Source organism: Telmatherina bonti (genome assembly GCF_933228915.1).
Source record: "Telmatherina bonti genome assembly, chromosome: 11".
In the NCBI taxonomy this organism is placed as follows: Eukaryota; Metazoa; Chordata; class Actinopteri; order Atheriniformes; family Telmatherinidae; genus Telmatherina; species Telmatherina bonti.
The window spans coordinates 31,211,717-31,233,330 of NC_136629.1; the positions used below are offsets into that span (position 1 = coordinate 31,211,717).

The 21,614-nt window shown below is 39.2% G+C and overlaps 3 protein-coding genes across 3 annotated transcripts; 1 reads left to right on the forward strand and 2 right to left on the reverse strand.

Annotated features, from left to right (window-relative positions):
* Window positions 1-4,322: 4,322 nt before the first annotated feature.
* Window positions 4,323-9,680, reverse strand: ecd (ecdysoneless homolog). The gene is made up of 14 exons (XM_079249414.1): window positions 9,554-9,680; window positions 9,156-9,380; window positions 8,963-9,080; window positions 8,732-8,819; window positions 8,214-8,392; window positions 7,782-7,974; window positions 7,559-7,687; window positions 7,315-7,440; window positions 7,124-7,209; window positions 6,649-6,752; window positions 6,086-6,344; window positions 5,268-5,335; window positions 4,968-5,185; window positions 4,323-4,860 (listed from the first exon to the last, which is right to left on the reverse strand). The coding sequence occupies exons 2-14, from the start codon at window positions 9,358-9,360 to the stop codon at window positions 4,600-4,602; spliced, it is 2,034 nt and encodes a 677-aa protein (XP_079105540.1). The 5' UTR covers window positions 9,361-9,380; window positions 9,554-9,680; the 3' UTR covers window positions 4,323-4,599.
* Window positions 9,681-10,119: 439 nt separating this feature from the next.
* Window positions 10,120-17,955, forward strand: fam149b1 (family with sequence similarity 149 member B1; the record flags this gene model as incomplete). Its single annotated transcript, XM_079248667.1, has 16 exons — window positions 10,120-10,552; window positions 11,113-11,229; window positions 11,691-11,835; window positions 12,464-12,612; window positions 12,746-12,889; window positions 13,531-13,692; window positions 13,780-13,961; window positions 14,050-14,192; window positions 14,797-14,856; window positions 15,321-15,433; window positions 15,692-15,916; window positions 16,815-16,932; window positions 17,042-17,164; window positions 17,300-17,381; window positions 17,596-17,733; window positions 17,873-17,955. The coding sequence occupies exons 1-16, from the start codon at window positions 10,506-10,508 to the stop codon at window positions 17,953-17,955; spliced, it is 2,031 nt and encodes a 676-aa protein (XP_079104793.1). The 5' UTR covers window positions 10,120-10,505.
* Window positions 17,956-18,075: 120 nt separating this feature from the next.
* dnajc9 (DnaJ (Hsp40) homolog, subfamily C, member 9) lies at window positions 18,076-21,363 on the reverse strand. Its single transcript, XM_079249429.1, has 5 exons — window positions 21,024-21,363; window positions 20,352-20,492; window positions 19,392-19,646; window positions 19,141-19,227; window positions 18,076-19,054 (listed from the first exon to the last, which is right to left on the reverse strand). The coding sequence occupies exons 1-5, from the start codon at window positions 21,195-21,197 to the stop codon at window positions 18,944-18,946; spliced, it is 768 nt and encodes a 255-aa protein (XP_079105555.1). The 5' UTR covers window positions 21,198-21,363; the 3' UTR covers window positions 18,076-18,943.
* Window positions 21,364-21,614: the final 251 nt, after the last annotated feature.

The window sequence follows — 21,614 nt, forward strand, 5'->3', positions numbered from 1 at the left end:
AAAACTTTTATATTTATTGAAGAAAAAAATAACAATTATGACTCTAAAGCTATACTAAACCACCTGATAACTGCACATTATGATAAAACTTTCTTGTTATTTGGAGATGATATTGATCTCCTTTCCAGTCCATAGTGTGAATTTCTCCTCTTACCACTGCAGATAATGCCTCTGCACATTTCTTTTAGGTAAAAGGTAATCCTCTTTTTTTTATAAGCATAGTATGTAAACTTTTTCATTAAAATAACAAAAACAAAAAAAGATGTACGCATATTGTCCAAGCACCTTATTACCTATTATTGTATGATCCATGCGTGTACCTTCCTGTATTGTAGTTTAGACAGATGGAAGACGAGATGGTGTGTGCCAGTGGTGAGGAGTCAGTCCTCAAATCATTTGCTGAAGCCCCTGATGGTCACCTTCTGCCTGGTAACTGTGATCGTATACGGCCTGGCTGACAAACTCAGAAACTTTGTGGTGGGCATCTTCATCCCACAGTACCACTACCCCTATGCTGTGGCTTTCTCCTTTACGGAGGTGGGTACCTTCAGCTTATATTGTTCCTCTCAATTTCCGCTTTAGGTCTAATAACTAATAAGACTGAGCGTTCAAAGAATTACATCTTATTACCACGAGTAAACATAAAATACATGCATACAGTCCTGATAGCTGGGTTATTTGCTTTTTCTTCCTGTAACATTTATAGTGTATCAGCAAACATAGGCAGAGTTACATAGCCATTGGTAGGGAATGTTGATATTGAAGTGGCATGCAGGTGAAACGGAGAATAATTTACCTATTACACTAGTTCCTTTTGATCAACTGTTTACTGATGCAGCAAATTTATGCAATGTGGTGTCAGCTGCTTACTTTTTTAAAAACTCTGGTGAGTGTGTGTGTGTGTCGGTTGGATAAGCAGAGTGTGACTTTGAGGGGAGGAGAGACAGTTTAGTGTTGATAAAAGTTTAACCAGATGCATGCTCTGAATGCTGACTGTAGAATGTAACCGCATGCAAAGGTCGATCACCGGCGGTTGTGTAAATGTGCAACTCGACCCTGACTCTTCTATACACACCTTATGTATTTGTGACAAAAATAGTTTCTGAATATTTAGGCTTTATGATATGGGATTTAACGATACATGTATCGTGATGGCGCTGTCTACAAAATATGGAAGGTGTAAAGATGTTATGGTTACTCATTCACACGGTAAATTATTCTCAGTTATGACAGTGAATGACTGGGAGTGGGTGCGTTCCACTTCTTATCCACACACCCTGCACCCACGTCCTCAGTAAATGCTTTTATTGATTGTAATTTTGCATCATGATTCTGAGGAATAAAGGAAGTAAAGGTCAGCAAGTATGTTTGTGGATGTGAAGCAGAGATAAAGATACTTTTTATTTTGTATTGCCATGTTTGGATGTGTAAAAATAGGTACTCATGCAATCTATTTGTCTTAAATACAGATTAAATTGGTCAATTATTTTTATGTTATTGCTATAAAGTCACAAATAAGGGGAGTTGTAAGTCATCAGAGTCTGCAAGGGGTTAACCAGTTAATGAGTAAGAATTCAGATTAACTTCCTAGTGGCACTAAGTTTACCCCATAGCTTCTCCAGACAGCAGCTTTGACCTTGGAAATTGATCTATAGCCGACTTGTAGATTTGCCTTGATTTGTGAATTTGATTTATACTTTTAATTTAATTTACAGGTTTGATCTGTATTTGTAGTTATTTTTGCACATTCATAGATGGTGATGTCACTAATCACGTACCACTATTCTAGCTCCATATATGTACAACAGATTTTTTTTTTTAAATATCACAAAATACACAACGTAATGGAACGGATTTTTTTACAACCTGTGGTGACTTTGATGATCTCAACACATTTGTGAGGACCCACATGATGCGTCCACATGACCCACATGATCATAAAAACTGCTCGCTCACACTTCTGCTTTCTTTATGAGAATCCTTTTATCAGCTCATTCCTCACACACACTGACACCAGCTTTTTTTCCCCTGCAGGTTCTGATCTCCCTCTTATTCTTGAACCTTCTCCATGTCCTGGGTTTGGTGCCTCTCAAACGTTACTCCCGGGTCCTGGGTGAGAGGCTGCTGCTACCTGCGATCTGCAACAGTGTTCAATCTGTGCTGGTCATGTGGGCCAAAGCCAGCAGCTTGTACATCAGCCTCTTCCTCTTCACCGTGCCACTGCTGCCTCTGGTAACCGTAGGTTTTTGTTTCTTCCTGAAACTGGCATCCCAACCATCTCATCACACTTCTGTTCTCATTTCCATCTTGAGTGGGATATTTATTATTCTTACAGGTGAATATCTGTATGCTTTGTGCAGATTAAATGATGGGATTTTTTTTTTTTTTAAGTAGTTTAATCTTTTTTCCCCTCTCTCTCCTCCAGCACCCAATGCTTTCCCAGCTACTGAGCCCCTGGAGTACATATATGCACCTTTGGCTTTAACCCTTCACAGTATTTCCTTAACTGTTCTGGATAAAGTGTCTGAAGTTGAGCAACATCACCCATCTGATGACCAAGCCTCTGTTTTTGACTTCTACTACACCCAGCTGGTCAACCAGAGCTTGGTGCTGGGCGTGCTGTGGCTGCTTCACCCTGACAGTCCCTGGCAGGTGCTGAGACATAGCAGCTGGCAAAACCTGCTGTTCCATGGATACTTGCTCGCTATTCTCCTGCTAGGGATGGTACTCAACTTTATGGTCAGCATGTTTGCTCTTTGTGTTTCACCCGTAGCAGCTGCATTGCTTTACTCAGCCAGACTGACGATGCAGCCGTTCCTTCTTCTTCTTAAGTTTAACTGAACTGCAAAAACTTTTAAAGTGTAACACACAGGGGACTTTGATTGTTCACACAAAACTTTCCTCAACAACTTAATAAGTTCAGGGAACGTAAATGCACAAAACTGATGAAAAAGTATAGGGTCCTGCAATGTTTGTTAAGCTTCTGCCAGTTTGGATTTTAGGAAAGTTAAATATAATCCATCACCGAGATGGGCATAAATCATCGTAAGACCAACCCTTAGTAAAACCAAAACGTTTTTGTCTCTTTCAGCCAGCTGTAATCCACAGCTTAGTTATTACAAAGATAGCCAAGTCTTATCTCAAAAGTCTGATTAATCAAAAACAGACTTAGGTGCACTTCATTTTGAGCCAAACTTGTTTTCACCTGATCAGCATGAGCAGCGGCATAATGTGTCTGATTGGAGAAGTCAGAAGTTAACTTAAGACGTTATTGAAAGGTTTGAAACACTTTCATAGGTCTCAAATTTTCCCCCAAAATTTGTATGGTTGACTCTCTAACCAAACCTCATTACACTTATCAGACTGATTTCAAGCTGCAAACAGAAAGTCACATCGTCATCTTTAACAGATCAAACACACCCTGCTTAAAACCACAATATTTTTCACTATCTATTTAGTCCAAAATCATCATTGATTGCTTTTAGGTTGTTCCGACTGCATTACACACATAGCATGAATAGTAACACATGTCATGTCTCTGTAAGATGTTGCTTATGTTAAAAAAAAAACAGGAGGAACACTGAAATCCCTGAAGAGTGAAATGATATATATATACATACATATATATATATATATATATATATACATTTAAAGGCAATACTTAATTTATATGACACATCATATGTAATAAAATCAACAGTATTTAAGGGATAAAAGTTTTTGTCTCCATCAAATGAAGTTCAATCAGATCCCTTTCTAGGCTTTCCTTGAATGACTCTGATGTTTTCAGAAGAAAAGGAAAGAAAAGGAATGATGGATAGGTTGTTTGCACTGGATGCACATGATTCAACTCACTTTATTATGTTTATTTATCAGTATTAAGAGAATTGTTTAACTCATTTCTCCGTGTGAATTTTAAACCAAAGGTTGGTTAAATTAGTCCTTGCATGAATCTGCTGTTATCAGATGAGGGGTCACTAGGAGCAAAGAGTTAAATAGTTGCATTCATAAGGCTATTTTCTTTTCATCCGTTTTAAGTTATTACTGTGTGCTGTCCAACAATTGCAAGTTAAGATATTTGAAAACATGTGTGTCATTATAAAATGACTTATTTCACCACTGTGCACACGTTGATGTGAAAAAAAAAAAAGCTGCAATAAAAAGAAACTGAATTAAGCTTTAAGAAAATATATTTATTCTGTTACACTGACAACAAACTCTATTAAACTTCACACAAAAGAATCATGTATAAAACACGAGTTTACATCCACTTCAAAGAAACGTGGAAGCAAAATGGTTCTCTAACCTCTTTGACATGGGCTCTAATATGGCTTCTTAAACTTTTGTTTTTATTTGTAGATAACAAGAACAGACGTCAGGGGAAAATCCAATCATTTCATTTGACATGACAAAAAAAAGACTTTAAGATGTTTTCAGTGGTACCTTTAATATAAACAGTAAACATTCTAGATTTTATCACATTATTTTGAAGCTGTGTTTCAAGAAATGTCTTTAATATGGAATTAAAATACAGAGTTTGAATGTGAAATTCATTCAGCTCTATCATACAGGCAGTTACCAGCTGGATTTGATTGCCTGTCATTTATCGCTCCATTCAGTGCACGAGGGATCAGAGTTGGGTGGCAGGTGTATGCCTAGGCTCTGCAGCAGGTTGGAAGCGGGTCCAGCCAGCCCAGCCTGGCAGCTCAGAGACTCCAACATGTTTGTGACCAAATTGATGTCCACATCTAAAGGCTGGATCTCCTCTTCTGTCCCTTCCACTTCTCCATCATCCCTCGAGAGACCAGCTCCAGCAGATGAATGAGAGGAGCCGTTGTCCAAGCTCGCCTTGCTGGGATTCTGAAGAGTAGGAAAAATATAAAGGATGATGCATGAACCATGTTGGGTGCATTAGTTTCAAACGGACAATAGCTTAAGGATGAGGACGATTCACAAAACCAGTTTACCCTTTGACTGAAGCTTTGTCCCACATTCGTGCTCATCAGCTCCTGATCCATTTGGTCCATGTATTTTTTAAGACTGTCCAGAGTTTCTGTCCCACTCATCTCTGCATGATCAGAGGATCCCTCTTCATTTTGTTCCAACTCCTCATCATCTTCACCATCAAAATCATCATCATCATCATCTTCCAGATCGTCTGAATCTAGCTCTTCGTCGTTTTTTCCTATTAATTACATTGTTTTATTAATGCAAGAAAAACTGTAAGGATTTTAAAAGTCTGAAATCTTTGCGAACCTATAACACACCTAATAGTCTGTCCAAGGCGCTGGTCATAGAGTCGGGGTCAAAGCTAAAAGGCTGAGTTGTACTGCTCCTGGAATACAGAGGAAGGCAATATGAGATGTGAAAGAGAGACAATTTGTGGTTCTGAATAAACAAGTAAGATGGTTTTGATGCAATGTGGGAATTAACAGACTTTTTCATCCAAGCAGAGCTATAAAAGACAAAACAAAGCAGCATGTACCCTTATGCACTTGAGTGAAGGAAAATAAATGATTAAAAAATAAAATCCCAATTTAGACCACAGTTGTTAACCATGCTCATCTCTCAGCAGTTATGTCTTTGCTGGTCTTGCCTAAAGAAAATCCAAACTAATACAATCAGATCACAAAGTCAGCACAGCTACACGCACTGCTAAGTGAAATTATGGCAACAATTAGATCTGGCCACTTCACTGGACTTTTGAACCTGCCCCAGTATACATGCATGGAAGGGGAAAATCTAATTATTCACCATAATGTGGCAAATGCTGTGGAGACATTCTGCTTTGTCTAACTCACTGCATATGCAAGTCTGTTTAAACTCACTGCATTCATGGTCATTTTACCAGATAACACTGAAGTTTAAAAGGATGTTATTAGAGCAAATGAGTGTATACATGCAGGAGTCATTTGACTTCCAATTACACTATGTGAGTGTGTGTTAGTCTGGTTATAAGAGAGTTGATTTTACATGATCTTATCCACGTTATCACAATTATGGGCATTTTTCTTTTTTTTTCTTTTTTTTTTTATTGATTCAAGTTAACACACAGATATTAAGTGATTTAGTGAGTTTTTCTCACCAGGGAAGTTCAGCCCCCTCATGAGACGACATGGCATTAAGGAAGTTCTTCAGTCCTTGACTGACTGCTACCAGGCTGTACCCAGCTTCCTCTTCCTCCTCATTGTCTTCCTTTTCCTTTCCTTTGTCTTCTGCATCCCTGTTGTGCTGCACTTGTTTAGTACAGCTGGATTTTTTGCTGCCAACATCAGCTCTGCCACTGCTTCGTTCCTGCAGCAGCTGCTCTAAATCCTGCGCTGTGAGATCCAGCCAGCTGTCGCCTAGAGAATGACACAAAGAAAAGCAAATTATGGGAATAAGAAGGTCGGAGAGATGGGAATGCAAAACAACAAGGCAGAAACAAATAACAAAGATGGTGTCTGCTTTCTAGCAAAATTAAACAAACCATACAATATTAACTTTCATACATCCATATGTCAGCATATGTCCTAAGCATATTGCCTCAATGGTAATATAATAGAACATGTCATGTAAGGATGCATCTACTGACTATGCTATTTTTTTTTCCTGTGGAGCAAACTTTGAGCACGATTGATCCATTCTTTGGTCAGAATTTTCACTCACTGTCCTCTTGGGGGAGCTGTGACTCGAGTTTCTTCATCTCCCCCAAATTGAATGGAGGGCAGTCGTGCAGCACCTTGAGAACCTCCTCCCCTGGGGACAGAACGCTGAAGCAGCACACACAGCATGCATATTCAGACCAATTCACATGGGTGTCACAGGCAGATTTACTTCCACACTTTAAGTCTTTCATGCACTGATCAGCCACAACATTTAAGTCACAAATACATGAAAAAAAATGTCATTGATTGATGACAATGAAATGTTATGTTAAGATACACAAGCCCTGGAATAAATATTACATAAACTCCTCCCCTCCACCCAGTCTGCAAACTCCCCAGATCCCAATCCAATCAAGATGCTGGGGTATGTTCTGAAACAAACTCAGCAGTCCCAGAGGTTGCTACCGACACACGAGGCAGCTGGTTTTGATGTTGTCGCTGTTTGGTGGATGTGTGTGTACAGGTATACTCTTCACCTGGATTTTGAGGCAACAGAAAGTTTGAAAAAATTTTCTGCAGATCTTGAAAGTTCTTTGTAAAGGACTGAACCTTCCAGCTCTCCCTGCATTTGGACACACAAGAAAAAGTACATTATCTTAGTGTGCTGTTCTCACATGGCATCCTTTTAGATTTACAATATGAAACTAGTTTAAAAAGTGTGACTCACCCGGAAGTAGCCATTTCTTTTGAGACTCTCCACAAAGCCTTTCCACTGAGGATTGCAGCTGACTGGTGCATCAGGCTCTGACGATGGTAGTCTGCATTTAGAGCACAGGATCTCAAAGCCATGGGCCTGGTAACAAAAGCACATGCAGTTTTTTTTTTTTTTTTTTATGACGCTCCAAATTCTTTGTTTTTTGCATCCTTGCTGGCAATAAATGCATAGGGAACTAACAAAAACACAGGCTTACCAGCTTCATGCCAAGCTCATGAGCCTTGTGCTGTGGATGAGAGCGAGGAGGAAGGTTGAATCCGCTCCTACGGTCCGGGGTGAATTGCTGTTGCTGCAACTGGGCATACAGGCAGCGGGTGAATGTCACCTGGAAATATATAATAAGATACAAAATTGTATGGGACAAAAACTTTGTTTTCTTGCCTTGGCCACTATGCCTAGGAATGTTTTCATGCTTTTACCAAGGTGAGGACTCTTGTTTCAGGAGGAAAGTTCTTGAAGCTCCGACAGGCCTGCAGATCTACAGGATCCCGCAGGTAGAAAGCTGAAACTGCAGGTGCAACCAGATCTGGTCGCTGTGCCAACACAGTGGCAATACCTGCAGGTATGAAGCAGTGGGCGCGATGGAGACCACTTTTAATCTTCTCTGGGTACCTGTTTAATAAATAGAGATGGACCTTTTTCCAGTTTTATCTTGTTCTTATATGTTTGTGATAAAAAGTTATCACACATGGGTAATTAAATCATGCATTCTGACATTTGACCACCAGCAGCTGCCCTTATTGTTATCGTGTAATTTGTTTCTACTTAGTATTAGAAGAGGAATGCTTTTTATTTAAGAGTGTTATTTTCAGGCATAGACAGACTTTTATGATGTGTGCAAACTCTCTCACCCTTGTAGCTGCTTCTTCAAAGCTGAACATATCTTGGGGTTTGGCCTGCATGCTTCTGGGTGAGTAGAAAGTAGTGTCAGAGCTTGCATCACACTAGGTACCACATCATGGGGGAAACCCTCAGCACTGGATTTGGAGGGACAGGGTAAGATATGCAACTCTCCCCTGTAGAGGAAGACCTGCCAGAGAAAGAAAATGTAGCAATACACACAGAATCAAGTGGAAGATTTTGTTAAGACCTGGGCCATTACTTGGTGTATGTTTAATTTTGTTTTCCCTCTATGTTCAATCAAACCACAACTAAAGGTTTTTAGAATGATCTTATTCCTCCCCAGCAGTCATTGTATCATGTCATTTCAGTCTTTTGAAATGTGAATAAAACTGCATGTCAAACTGAAATGACTTAAAACAGAAGATCCTCTATAATAATAATAAAAAATTCGGAATAAGTGTACTCTGAGCATAATCTACCATTTAATCCAAGTTTTACTCTGAATTCAGATGACTGGATGACTCACTCTGTTTTCACTAGTGTCTGGATTCAGCCACTTGGGGAGATAATCTGCTGCTTCAATAAGAAGAAACTCCCCATCATTGTCCTCAACTCTGCAAACACAGGCAATAACTTCTAAATCACAAACAGTAAACACTGATGTGCATTAGAGCTGCAGGAAAAATGTGACATTCAATACCACTGTTGACAGCTGCAGATGGCATGTTACATGTTAATATTAGAACAGTCTCTTTACCTTGCTGCAAGCTCTGGGAAAGCCTCAGTAATTTGCTGCAGGAGATAGACAATAAACCACTCGTCCTCAACATTGTCTCCAAACTGAGTGCTGCCCCCAATGTGAGCAGGAACATCCCCTGTTGATCAACAGACAAGCACCAACAGAATCAATATCTAAACTAACCAGTGTGTAAGTGTAATATTATTACTACCTTTCTCAGGATGATACTTCAGGTTGAATGGTTGATGCTGCCAGATGTATTGTGTTAATAGGGGGGCAATTTTAGCCAAAATCTCTTCTATCAGATGTTTCAGACATTCCTCAGTCTTCTGAGAAGCTGAACCCGGAGGCTGGATCAAGAAAAGTTTGTACTGAACCATATCTTCCTGAATCATCTTCCTCTGAAGGACGTCCATGATTAGTTTTCTTTAAAAACCTTTAAAAAAGAAGGCACAATGCCAAAATGAAACACATATACGGTTGGTTTGTGTCCTGTAAATAAATTATTTCTTAACATTCAAACCTAAAACTGTCCATTCTGTCTAAAAGCAGCCATGATTTACTTAAGATGTTTTAAAACAATTATTTGAAAGTGTCAACCAGTCTTACCTAGTCTTTTTCTTCTAAATACAATACTAAATGTCTATGTAAAGCAAAATTGTAACAATGAAGTATTAAATGTCATTATCTGGTCATATTTTGGAGCGTTGTAATAACGCCATCTGCTACTGTTTAGGTCCTTCGAGAATTTTGAGTCGACCACCCCAAACATCTGGTTACAATAGTTCCTACATCATGGATTTGCCCGTTAAAGAAATTGTGCGTAATAAAAAAGGAACTATCGCCATACATTTGTTGAATGTAATTGTTTGTTCCGCTAAATTTGGTAGGACTGATCACACCGATTAACCAAATATCTCAACATTTGCAATTTAGACACCATTATGAATAACAAGCGGGGTTATTTCATGAACGTAATCCCATCACTGCAATGAGTGATGGGAACTGTAGTAAAACGACACACCCCAGAAACACTATTTCAGATCAGTCGGAAATTCCTTTCCCATGATCCCACGCGGCTACGTTCCTGCGTATCCATGACAGCCGCGTTATTGTTGTCGTCGGTAGCGCTACTGTTAGCAATAGCATAAAGAATTTCTTAAAGCTGACGATCGTCACAAACTTCAGTTAATTGATTTAAAAGGTAAACAGAAGTGACAGTAAATTTCTAACCACGGACCATTCGTCTTCGGTGTAGTAAGATAAATTTAGAGGAAAATATTTTTAGGGAATTTTTACAGTGCTACTGATGCCTTTATGACATTTAGTGTCACCGCTAGTTAGCGTATATTTTTAGGCGTAGCCTCCTCTTATTACCTGCAGTAATAACGCTAACATTTGTATCCAAAGCCCCGTCCAGCACGCTTGCTCTAAGGCCTTTTATGTGTGGGCAAATGTTTGAGGAGATGTTGGACCTCCCTTTACACACTTCTCAGAGGGTCCTAAAAACGGAGGTAAGAATGACAGGAGAGGGCTTGAGCCCATAAAACGGAGACAAAGAATGATTTCACGATACAACAGGAGACCTGTATCGCACAAGCTTGAGATGTGAGTACTAAAAAAGGGGGGGAAAAAAAAAAAAGAAAAAAAAAATCTGTTTTTTATCACTTGTGTGGCGCTCATAGTCTTTCCAGTCATTGCAATGTTTGTGGCTTTTATAAAAAATATAAAACAAATTCAGCTCAATAGTCTAGGCTGTGTAAGCTTTTGTATGAAATACAGTAGCATCTAAGCATTTAAGATGAAGATGTGTGTGATGATCACAATGAATTAATTCTTATTTTTCACAGGAAATGCAGAATGGTCATTATGTAATATGTCATTTGCATACATACCTGATTTCAGGATATTCTGTTTCAAGAAAAGGAACAGGATTGTACTTTACTGACACTTTTCCATTTATAATGTTTCAATTTTTGAGTTTTGGACAGTGTTTAACAGACACACCATTCACGTTGGTCCAAAACTGTCATTATTGTTGTGTTTTTACATATATATATATATATATATATATATATATATATATATATATATATATATATATATATATATATATATATATATATATATATTCATATATATATATTCTCAATCTGTTATTTATGTAGTCGTGGATTGTCTCGAAGCAGCCTTGATCACCACCCTCTTCCAGAAGAAGCAGATGACAATCATACCCCTCAACGCTACCTCCATGACCTGCAGGAAGCTGCCTCTGCACACAACAGGTAACCAACTCCTTGCAGGCCTTAACTGCAAAGAGTCAAACCTTATGATGTCCCAAGCATGATAAAGGGAAAAATGTAACAAGTACACACACACACACACACACACACACACAGTCTTGGTTGTGTGGTTTGTAATGCTACACCATCTTGAACAAGACAGCTGATTCTCAGGACTCATGCCATGCGACACCCAGAAGTAGCGGATTAATTAATATCACATAGCCTCCTTCAGATGTGCAGTTAAAAGAATGACTAATGAGGCAGCCTGTTAGAATATTCAATAACTCCCTGACATTTGCTCTTCATTTTCCATTTTGATTTTATAAGCCACTGCTTAAGCAGCCACTTAAGTTGGATTTCCTCAGCTACATAAACAGACACTTGTTCTACATTTAGTGCAAGGTGTTGATTTTTCAATATGTTCAAAAGAGATGTAAAGAGATTAAAAGAGTTTCTTTCAGCTCACAGACATCTGCTGGCTCAGTTCAGTCTGACTGCCCCACCGTCATCTCAGTTGACTTCAACCAGTCCTGGTCAGGTATCCACAGCTCCACAGGTACTGGCATCTCCACGGAGAGAAGTTCTGTTTTCTCCTGGGGCTATGATGTAAGTCTACTCTTCAGAAGACATTTTTCATATGTTCTGACGGTGCCATCTTGGCTCTGTTGGACACAGAGGATGTGTTTTACCTTTAGCATTGGAAGCATCATCCTCTTACATCTGATCCTCTGTTTTGTTCCAGAATTTCTTTTTTTTTTTCCAAAAGGAACTATTTCACATACTTTAATGTAAATATTACATCAGCTCACCACCTTTCACACCTCTTGGAAAATATGTGGGATATTATGTAAGAACATATAACCAGTGTCTGTCTTTTGTTTGTATTTTGGTATTATGCTTTGCTTACTACACAGAGTTAGTTCCACAAAATAATTCTTGTAGTCAGTAATTTATTTAATAGATTGTCGTCAAGTTGCTTCAGTCATAAAAGCTAACTTACTCTGAACTCAGCTCGCTTTACTTTTTTGTCTCCCTATTTTGACCTTGACCACAAATACACATACCTAAACCTTTAGAGCTCATTGTTACTTCCACTGAAGTTTGCTTTAAAATAGATTTATTAATAAAAGTGATTTGGCGATGAAAGGTAACAGATTGTAGTTGCATCGTGGTAGAATAGAGGTATAAGTAATTTTTTTTAACGGCAATTGTTTTTTGTTGTTTTTTTCTGAAGGAGTTTGACAAGGCAGCGTCTCGGCAGGTGCAGCAAATGTTTGAGGAGATTGACAAAGAGTTGTATGAGGGGAGAGGCAGTGGGGGTGGGATACTACAGGGACTGCAGGATGAATGTCAGCAGTGGACCACACGCTTTCCACATCTTCGGTATGGAATCCACTTTCTCTCTTCCAGCCCACTCCTTAGTTCTGAATGAGATGTGGGATCTGAAATCAATGATGGCAACCCACTCTAGTAAGTAAGCATTATTTTACTTTATTATTTTGTGTGTGTTACTCAGGATCTTGGGAAGTCAGCTGCTCTCTCCCACTGATGAGGGCTTCCAGTGGTATGCTACTCCAGGGTCAGCCAGTCCTGTCAGCAGCACATCATCAGGCAAAGAAAGTGATTTGAAGCCCCAGGAGAAAGACAAGGGTGGTGCAGAGTAAGTCAGGAATGTACTGACGTGCTCTTTCGTTGACTGTTAGAAGGTCATCTGATACATTTAATGAAAAACAGACAACATTTTATGCTCTTTTGTGTCTGTTTGTCCAGTAATCTGAAACATTCACCAGTTTCAAACTGGTATTTCCTCAATTTGGATCAAGTTTATTCTGCGTTTTCATTTAATAGATTGCTTACACTGAGTTAATTAGGAAAAATCTACAATGCTACTACATGCTACTTTGTGATCTTAATAGATACTAATGTTTCTCAGTCTCATGTGTTAGTTGAATGCAGTTCAAATGTTCAAATTCTGCTGTTATGGGGTCTTCTGGCCGACTGGGTGATTTTGTGACTGACATACTTTTACTTTTTAATTAATTATTTGGGCCAAAGTCATGTTGGTCATCTTTAAAACAAGGCTATGACTCAGATTTGGAACTCATATGAACTAAGCAGAGCTACAGCCTGATACAATAAGGACTAGATGAAATAGTGATGGATGTCCAGTAGTGTTGGTATGAACAGCATTTTAATGGTGCTTTTAATCCTCTTGTTGTCAGCTGAATTGTTTGTCAATGTCTGTCCATGTTTTTCTTTCAGTTTAAGGTGTTTAATTATGTTGTCTTGGGGTGTGTGAAGGTTAAATGTGCAGGGGAAGAGAGCTGCCTTGATCAAGTCATCCTCAGCTGAACTGGACGGCCCTCTTAATAACTGCAGTGGCTCTGGCAGCCATGACAAAGCGCGAGTGATTGAAGTTGAGGGTTTGATGGAGGAATACTTGGCTTTTGACAGCAGGGATCTGTGAGTTACTCACTGTCAACAGCTGCTATAAAACAATGATTTGAATTTATCTGCTCATGGTAAATACCTGACGTTACTTTTCCACAGAGACGACGAGGGGGACCAGGATTATTCAGACTCAGTTCGGCGGCATCACAGTCTTCCTCCTGTGTCACCATATCGCTGTCGCCGCCAAGCTGTCCTCGACTTGCTGTTTGATGATGTGTGGCAGGAGCTGGTTGGCTGGATGAAAGAGTTGGTCCAACGCCACTGGGAATGCTGCGCCTCGCGTAAGACTGGACTTTCGCTGCTTTGCTGACATTAGATTAAACTCTAATAAGTCACTATTTGGAAGTGAATTTAATGTGTGACTTCCAGATGATGAAACCATTTCTGGGAGCTTGAGCCCTGTCCAGTCAGACTCCCAGAATCCTTTCATGCTGCTTTCCTCGTTGCCTACAATGCTGCCCAAACTTAGCCAGAGCCGGGTCCCGCCGCTCACAGCCGGCCCCCAGTTCCAGGTCAGTGGGCTGAGGACTCAGACGAGCCGAGGGATTAGGATGGGGGCACTTGATTTCCTTTTCATCAGTCTCAGTGGATCTGAGATCAGTTCAAAACTCAGGATGTTGTTGACATTTAAAATGATTTATCTATTTTCTGTCCTTTAAAAAAATCCTATAAACTTAAAGTGATATTTAATTAATGTCAAATTCATGCATTTAAACCAGTAAGACTGAAGCATGAGCTGAAAGTGATACAGAAGAAAACAATTAAACTTGGAAAGTTTAATCTTATTCACTGCAGAAGCGGTGCAGTCTTATGTCTGTTCCAGACTGACAGCTTGAGTGTCGCCTGCTTTTCACTCCTGTCTGTTGCTCTTCAGCCTCAGTTTTTCCAGTTCATTAACTTAAATATATATCACAGTTTTCTTTCCTTCCTTCTTCACTCCCTCCCCTTCATCTCATCATGTTTGGAGACCTTTTGGTTTTGTGTATTTTCTTTTTTTCCCCATTTTCCATCTTTCTTTGTTTCACGTTGTCTTCATTTAACTCTTTGTTCTGTGCCCTTTCCTCCGTTTTCTCTTTCCTATCTTCTGTCTTTCACTGGACATCCCTGGACACAAAGTCAAGGGGCTCAAAGCACAAGTCCAGGCGGAAATCCAAAAAGCAGAAAAAGCCTGCAAGTGTATGTACCTCCCTCACTTAGAGCCAAAATGGTGGTGTGTTGTATGCCCATCAACCGTAGAGGCTCATTATCTTTATCTCTACAATAAATGTGCTTGTGCTTGTTGATTAACTCTAATGGATCCTCACTACTGTTTGTTTTATTTATTTATTTATTTTTTTTTGTATTTTTCAATTAACTGCAACATACCTTAAACTTTTACCCATTTGTTTCTCTTTAGATTTTTTAATTGGTGATATAGCAGATATGAGGTCTTCCTTACTGTCCATAACTGCATGAAAAATGACCTATTAAAATTACACTGCGTTGTAAATATGGTCACTGGGCCCTCCATTCTCGATTACGTCTCCTTCTACTTGTCTCTGTACTTGACCTCTTAATCTTTCTCATTTTTTTTCTCATCTTCAACCTCTAATCCCATTTGTACCATTTCCTTCACTCACTCAATCCACACCGTTCCTCAGGTCGGTAAGATGACTGTAGGAACAGCAGCGACCCAACACAACCTGAATGACCACCTCATGATCCACGGCATCCCCCTACAGCAAAGGAACCTGGGTGCACTGGAGAGAAACCAGTATGGATGCATATTACTCTTCTACCCAACAAACCTTTCCCCCAAAAAATTAAGTTAAATCCAAGTTAATCCCATTTTTTTAATGCATATGTCTTGCAAATTTCTTTTTCTTAATAAACAAGGTACATTTTGCAAGATAAATCATAAAAATCCTCCATCATACCATGTTTTTGTCTCTGGTTTTTACACCTCACTTGGCAGAGAATTCACCATGCTAAATGCTTCATTCATCACCTTCCCACTCACCTTCCCACACAGAGAGCCAGAGGAGCGTGCATCACGCAGGCCAGGCTCCAGTGTGGTCCCCTCCAGCAAACCTCGCCCTCGCCGAGCCTTAGAGCAGAGTTCTTCCTCACTGTCTCGTCCGGCGCTGTCGGCGCGGCGCAGAAATCCTCCTCCTCGAACCCTGCTGCCACTGGTTCCCAGCTTTAGTCAGTCCAGCACAGGTGTTTCCCTGGATGAGGTCATTCGTGGGACACGTCTGTGAGTTAAAGCATGAGAGGAATCCACTCTGAAACACCTACCCTTCTTTCTTACTCCCTCATTCTCCTTTTGGCCTATGAATCTGTACAGAGGCAGTGACACTCCTCATGTCTCTGTAGATTCAGTAATGGAGGTGGTTGATGGTAGTTTTGTATGTGAAACCAACTAAACAAAAAACTGTGAAAAAGACTAATACAGAATCAAATTATGTAATCATGAATGTAGTTAGACAATTCATCAATATTTCTTTCTTAACTCTTTCATGCATATTGGCCCTATAGTGGTAACCTATTTACAAGCCTTTTTCTTGTATATTCATGAATGGGGATGAGATTTTTGTAAATGAACTTTTCAGTGGATGTTAGTGAGTCATCCAATACGTTTCCACTCTCTGGAGAATAAACATATGATATGATTGAACATAATGTAATTACACAAGTTTGCCTTTGTGATGAATAGGAAAAGAAAATGTTACAGCTATATTTTATTGAAGATTTACATAGTATAATTATGAATATATATTATTTTATGATTATTTTATAGAATACAATATAAATACAAAATAAATAATAAATTATGATCAATTCTAAATATCACTTATAAACAAAAAGGTATCATTGCATATGTCTAGAGGTAAAATATTGTATTTAAAACTAAACGTTGCATTGTTTTTTTTTATTAATTCATGCATGAAAGAGTTAATGATAGGTGGGTGAAATTACTGGTTGTCAAAGTCAAATCCTGAAATGTGATTTCACGGGTGCGACTTTGAATTTCATCCTCACAATTAAAACTTGGTGTTGCAGAACTCCCACAGTCGCTCCATTAATTAGAAACAAAATGCAGCATGGATCAAGCAAACCAAATGAACTCATGATGTGTGTGATTTCTTCCACAGACCAACAGCCAGCGACCATCTGACATCTCCATTGTTGCCTCTGAGCCGCAACACACTCCTTCCTCCCATCGGGGATTCAGAGTCATCTCATCCAGGGCAGCAGTCCAAGCTTGTACAGGTACCAGAACAGCATCAAGCAGATGATGGGTTTTACAAATCTACCAGGTATCCCCAAAACTCATAAAATCCCAATAACCAGCCATGTGGGATATTTGTCCTCTTGCCAGCGTCAAAAATGCTCATCCAGCCGTGCCCAAAGTGCTATAAATGACGAAGCTGGCAGCTCAATACCACGGGATCGTCACCTACTGGATGCATTCTCACGTCCCAACACCACTCACACATACAGGGTGAGATGCTTCACAGGATACAACAAGAACTCACAGATTATTTTTATGGTCTTATGTTTTTTTTCCTCACCGTCGGGTCTATGATTACCTTTTCATTTTATTACTGTCTCATCAGTGTGTTTGATTTATTTTCAGTCAGACACTCCGTACCGTCGTTCCTTCACAGTACTGGACAACATTGGGCAAGGACGGCCAGGCAGAGGCTCTGTGGGCATAGGTGAGAAATGAACTGAATCCTGCTTTTTCCTGTGCTTGTTTTTTATTGTTTGCAATGGTGTAAAGTACAGTCTGAGGTCTAAAGTCTATGGAGATGCATCTACTCATTCATTTTGAGTCGTAGATGTATTAAAACTTTTGTAAGATGGATTTTTTTTTTTTTTTAGTTCATCTCCTAATCACTTATGCATTAATTTATTCTTTCATATCACCAGACTCTCTGGGAATCGGTGTAACTGGCATCAGTCTCGGGATCAGCAGCTCATCTTTCTTGGACTCATTTTCTCACCACCCACTGGGACACTCGCCCATCAAAGACGAAGAGGAGCCAGACCCACAAGCCTCTGTCCCAGGTCAATAGAAGAAAGTCGCTTGCAAAAAGCTTCCAGACTTTTTTAAAGTGTTAAAAGTTACAGCAGCCAGCTTCCAGTTTGATTCACCAACTGGAAGAAGGTTCATTAACTTTAGCTCCCTCCTTTTCCCCCCCCACAGCTCCACTGGTGCCTGTGTCAGTCCCATCTCGGGCCTACACCCGGGGAGGCGTCTCATCCAGAGCCAGCAGACCTGGCTTGTAGTTTGCCCCCTCCCCCCACCCCAATATCTGGCAATCATCAGCCATTCATCTTTTCATAAAGCAACACTCTGCAGCATCTGTGCCCATTGAACAGTTGCGTTATACAGAAGTAGCAACATATTTTTGGTATAATGCTGACTGGGGGAAGTTTTTTTTTTTTTTTTTTTGGTAAATGCTTATTTTTGTATTTTAGAAATCATCATATGTGGCTGCCAAACAGCAAAAAGGAATCTGTCCTTACATACATGCACACTTATATACTCACACATATAATATATACATAAACCACTGACAGGGATTTAGGATAAAACTTTTTTTTTTCCTCTCCAATATCACATTAGAATTTAGTACTGTATCTTTTACTACTTTTTAAACCTGTGCAAACAAACATATTGATCTGCAGCTTGTCACTGCACGCTGGAGCCGGTGAGGATGGGTGCAACATTCTCTCTATTAAAGCTGACAGGAGAGTGTGTAGCGGCTGTATGGACTGAACAGGTGCTTCTACTAGAATTATCCTACAATGTAGGAATATGATGTGTACAGGAAAGTAATTGTAAATAAGGCAATTTATTTATCATGTCTGTACAATGTACTGTATTAAATGTGATCCTGCTGTTTATCTGAGTAAAGTTAAGTGAGCACGCTTCCACAGATAACATCAGGATTACTACATAAATGGTAAGATGATATGTTTATTTATCTTTAAGATATCAGACAGCTGTGCCACAAAGGCAACTAAGCTTGAAAAATGACATGTTCTCCTTAAAGTGTTTGTTTTATACAAAATAAAACCAAAATAATGAAAGTAATTTGCTATATACATGAGAATTTATTAACATGGAAACTTGAATAACAAGAACAAAAAGCATTTACATTTTCGTGTCAGACAACAACTGTCTGAGGCTTAAAATGACTTATTTTTATTATTTAAGGGATGTTGGGACATTGTATGAATTATATGTTTAACTTGAAATGTTTTTTGACCTCTACTTCTTCCCTTTTTTTCCTTTTTGGGGTTTTGCACTTTTTTTGGAGTATTTCGCCTCCAGGTCTGACAGAAAACTGTTGAAATTCTTCTCTCTGGACTGCTGTCGCTGCTGCAAAATATGAAAGAAATTCAAGTTGAAATGAGAAGAAAAAAAAAAAAAAGCCCTCCAGATGTATACATGTATGCACATATTACCTTCAGCAGCATCACAAGACTATCATCCTGATCGTCAAGCCCCATTTCTTTTTGCATTTCTTCTGCTTCTTCTCGCTCTCTGTCAGCCTGGAAGATCAGCAAGATGCTTAGAAGTGACATACCACTGACTACTTGCAGTAGATGGTGGTAGATTTTAGCCATACAATGTCATGTGAGGAAAGTTACTTAAAATAAATACTTTGGCTGAACTTTGGGGTTTTTCCTCATTTTAACTTCCACACACTTCTCACCCTTTTCCTGCGGGCTCTCTTCTTCTTGTCGCACTCCTGAGTAAACGCTGGGAACGCTTCAACCTCTCCACTCTCGATAGCAGCCTGGATAATGCTGCAAATCCTTGGCTCATCTTCCTGAGAGAAGCACATCACTGAGGATGTGACGGCATCCATGTCTCCTTTATGCTGCACATAAATCCGAATCACATCCTCTCGCTCTTCGTCAGAGCCCTTATATTTCTTCTCAAAAGCCAGAATGTCCTCCTTTGTGATCTAACAGATGGGTGGAGAGCCAAAATAGATGATAAACTTATTACAAAATTTGCATTAACAGCATTTTTATAAAATTCCCGGTACAGAACTGATTTACTCAGACAGTATTATAACAAGGTTCTCAATAGGGGTGGGAAAATCGGATTGAAAAATCGAAAATTGGGATATTTGTTTTGCTTCACAATTTAAAAATCAATTTTTTTCAACAAAAAAAATTGATTTTTTTTTTTCAAATGATCCATTATAAAATTTTTGTCATCTCTGTTGGTTTTATTGACCTTTTTACATATCTTCTTGGGCATTATAGCAATTTCCTAATTGAAATCAAGAAAAATGACGAGCAAAAAAAAAAAAAAAAAAAAGGTTTTATACATTTATTTTGTTTTTAAATCTACAAAAGTTTAAATCAATTTAAATCGAATCGGCACCCAAAAAATTGGAATCGAATCGGGACAAAAACATATCATCACAGCCCTAGTTCTCAAGCTTAAAATTGGCAGGTTCTTGTGTAAAACTCAGCAACAAGTTATTCAGGTTTGTTCCAACAGTTTGTTGTCAAGCTGTGTTGCAGCAGGAAAACATCTAAAACCTGCAGGACAGTAGCTCTGAAGGACCACAGTTCCATCTCCTTGTGTTACAACATAAAATGTTTATCAAAAATTGACATTGTTGTGTGGAAAGAAAACACCTGCTGTGCTCTTATACCTTAGGAAAGAGCAGTCTCCAGTATTCCTCCCAGCAGCGGTCTTGACTGAGGACATCAGACTCTTCATCCACCACTCCCTGCTCATCATAAATGGCCCTCTGCTCCTTGTCACTCAGCACTGCATACAGCTTTCCCAACACCTGGAGGCAAATTGCAATCACATGCAGCCTTAAAAAAATGTAATTTTGTACTTTGAGAATCTGCATTAGACATTAAATTTGACTTTCAGTTGTGGTTGTTTTGATTTTTTCCCTGGGAAGCTTTTTCCTCCTTTGGATTTGTGCTTTTAAAGCAATACTGCAATTGATGTGATGGCATTTTTAATGAGACACCTATTATCGTTAAATCATGACTTTTTTTTTTTTTTTAAACAAAAAAGGTGTGTTGCAGCACTAAAGATAAGTTGGTTTTTTTTTTTAAGCTAAACAATATGAAGCACCTAAGGCACAGGTACAAACACAGACTGAGAGAAATTTAGACAAAAAGCATTTGTGTGATGCTACGAAATTCACAGATTTTGACAGAATAACCAGTAATTCTGGAGGTTTACAATGATCCAGCAGAACAACACAAGTCGCTGCAACCACGGAGCTAAAGTTAGCTGTGTTAGCTAGCATGAAAACCTAGCCTAATGTGAGTTTGTGCTACGTGACGGCTAACGACGAGCTAACCTGAAACTTCTCTGTTGCCTGCGGGTCTTCTGGGGCCCGGTCTGGGTGTACTTTCATCGACACTTTGTAGTAGCTCCTCCGGATCTCTGTTTCGGTCGCATCTTTGTTTATTCCCAGCACCTCGTATAAGCTGGAGGTCTTGAAGAGATCCTGGCATCGCTCTAGTAAACCCATCCTGACAGCACACTGGTTAACTGGACACTGGTTAACTGGAGTCCTGGCAGGTAAAATGTTTACTCCTGAGTATTTACAAGATTTGTTTTTAATTTTAATCGCTTTCTCTTTATTAAAAATTCTATGTCTGCTCTCCCTGTGCTAATATCACTTTGGCGCGCTTGTCTGTCACATACATCCGTACGTCGAGCGACGCGCTTACGTAATAAGAAAAGCGGTCGCTCATTGGTTGTCATGATTGGTTGTCATGACTGTGCAATGTGGAAATTCATCACTGACGTTTATATTGTTCACAATATCCTGGAAATCTGAGACACCGAGCTGTTTTTGTTTGCATTTAAACTAGCACTTATTTGTTTATGTCTCCATTATGATATGGATTATTGCTAGTTTGTTTATCATTACTTAACAGTGAAA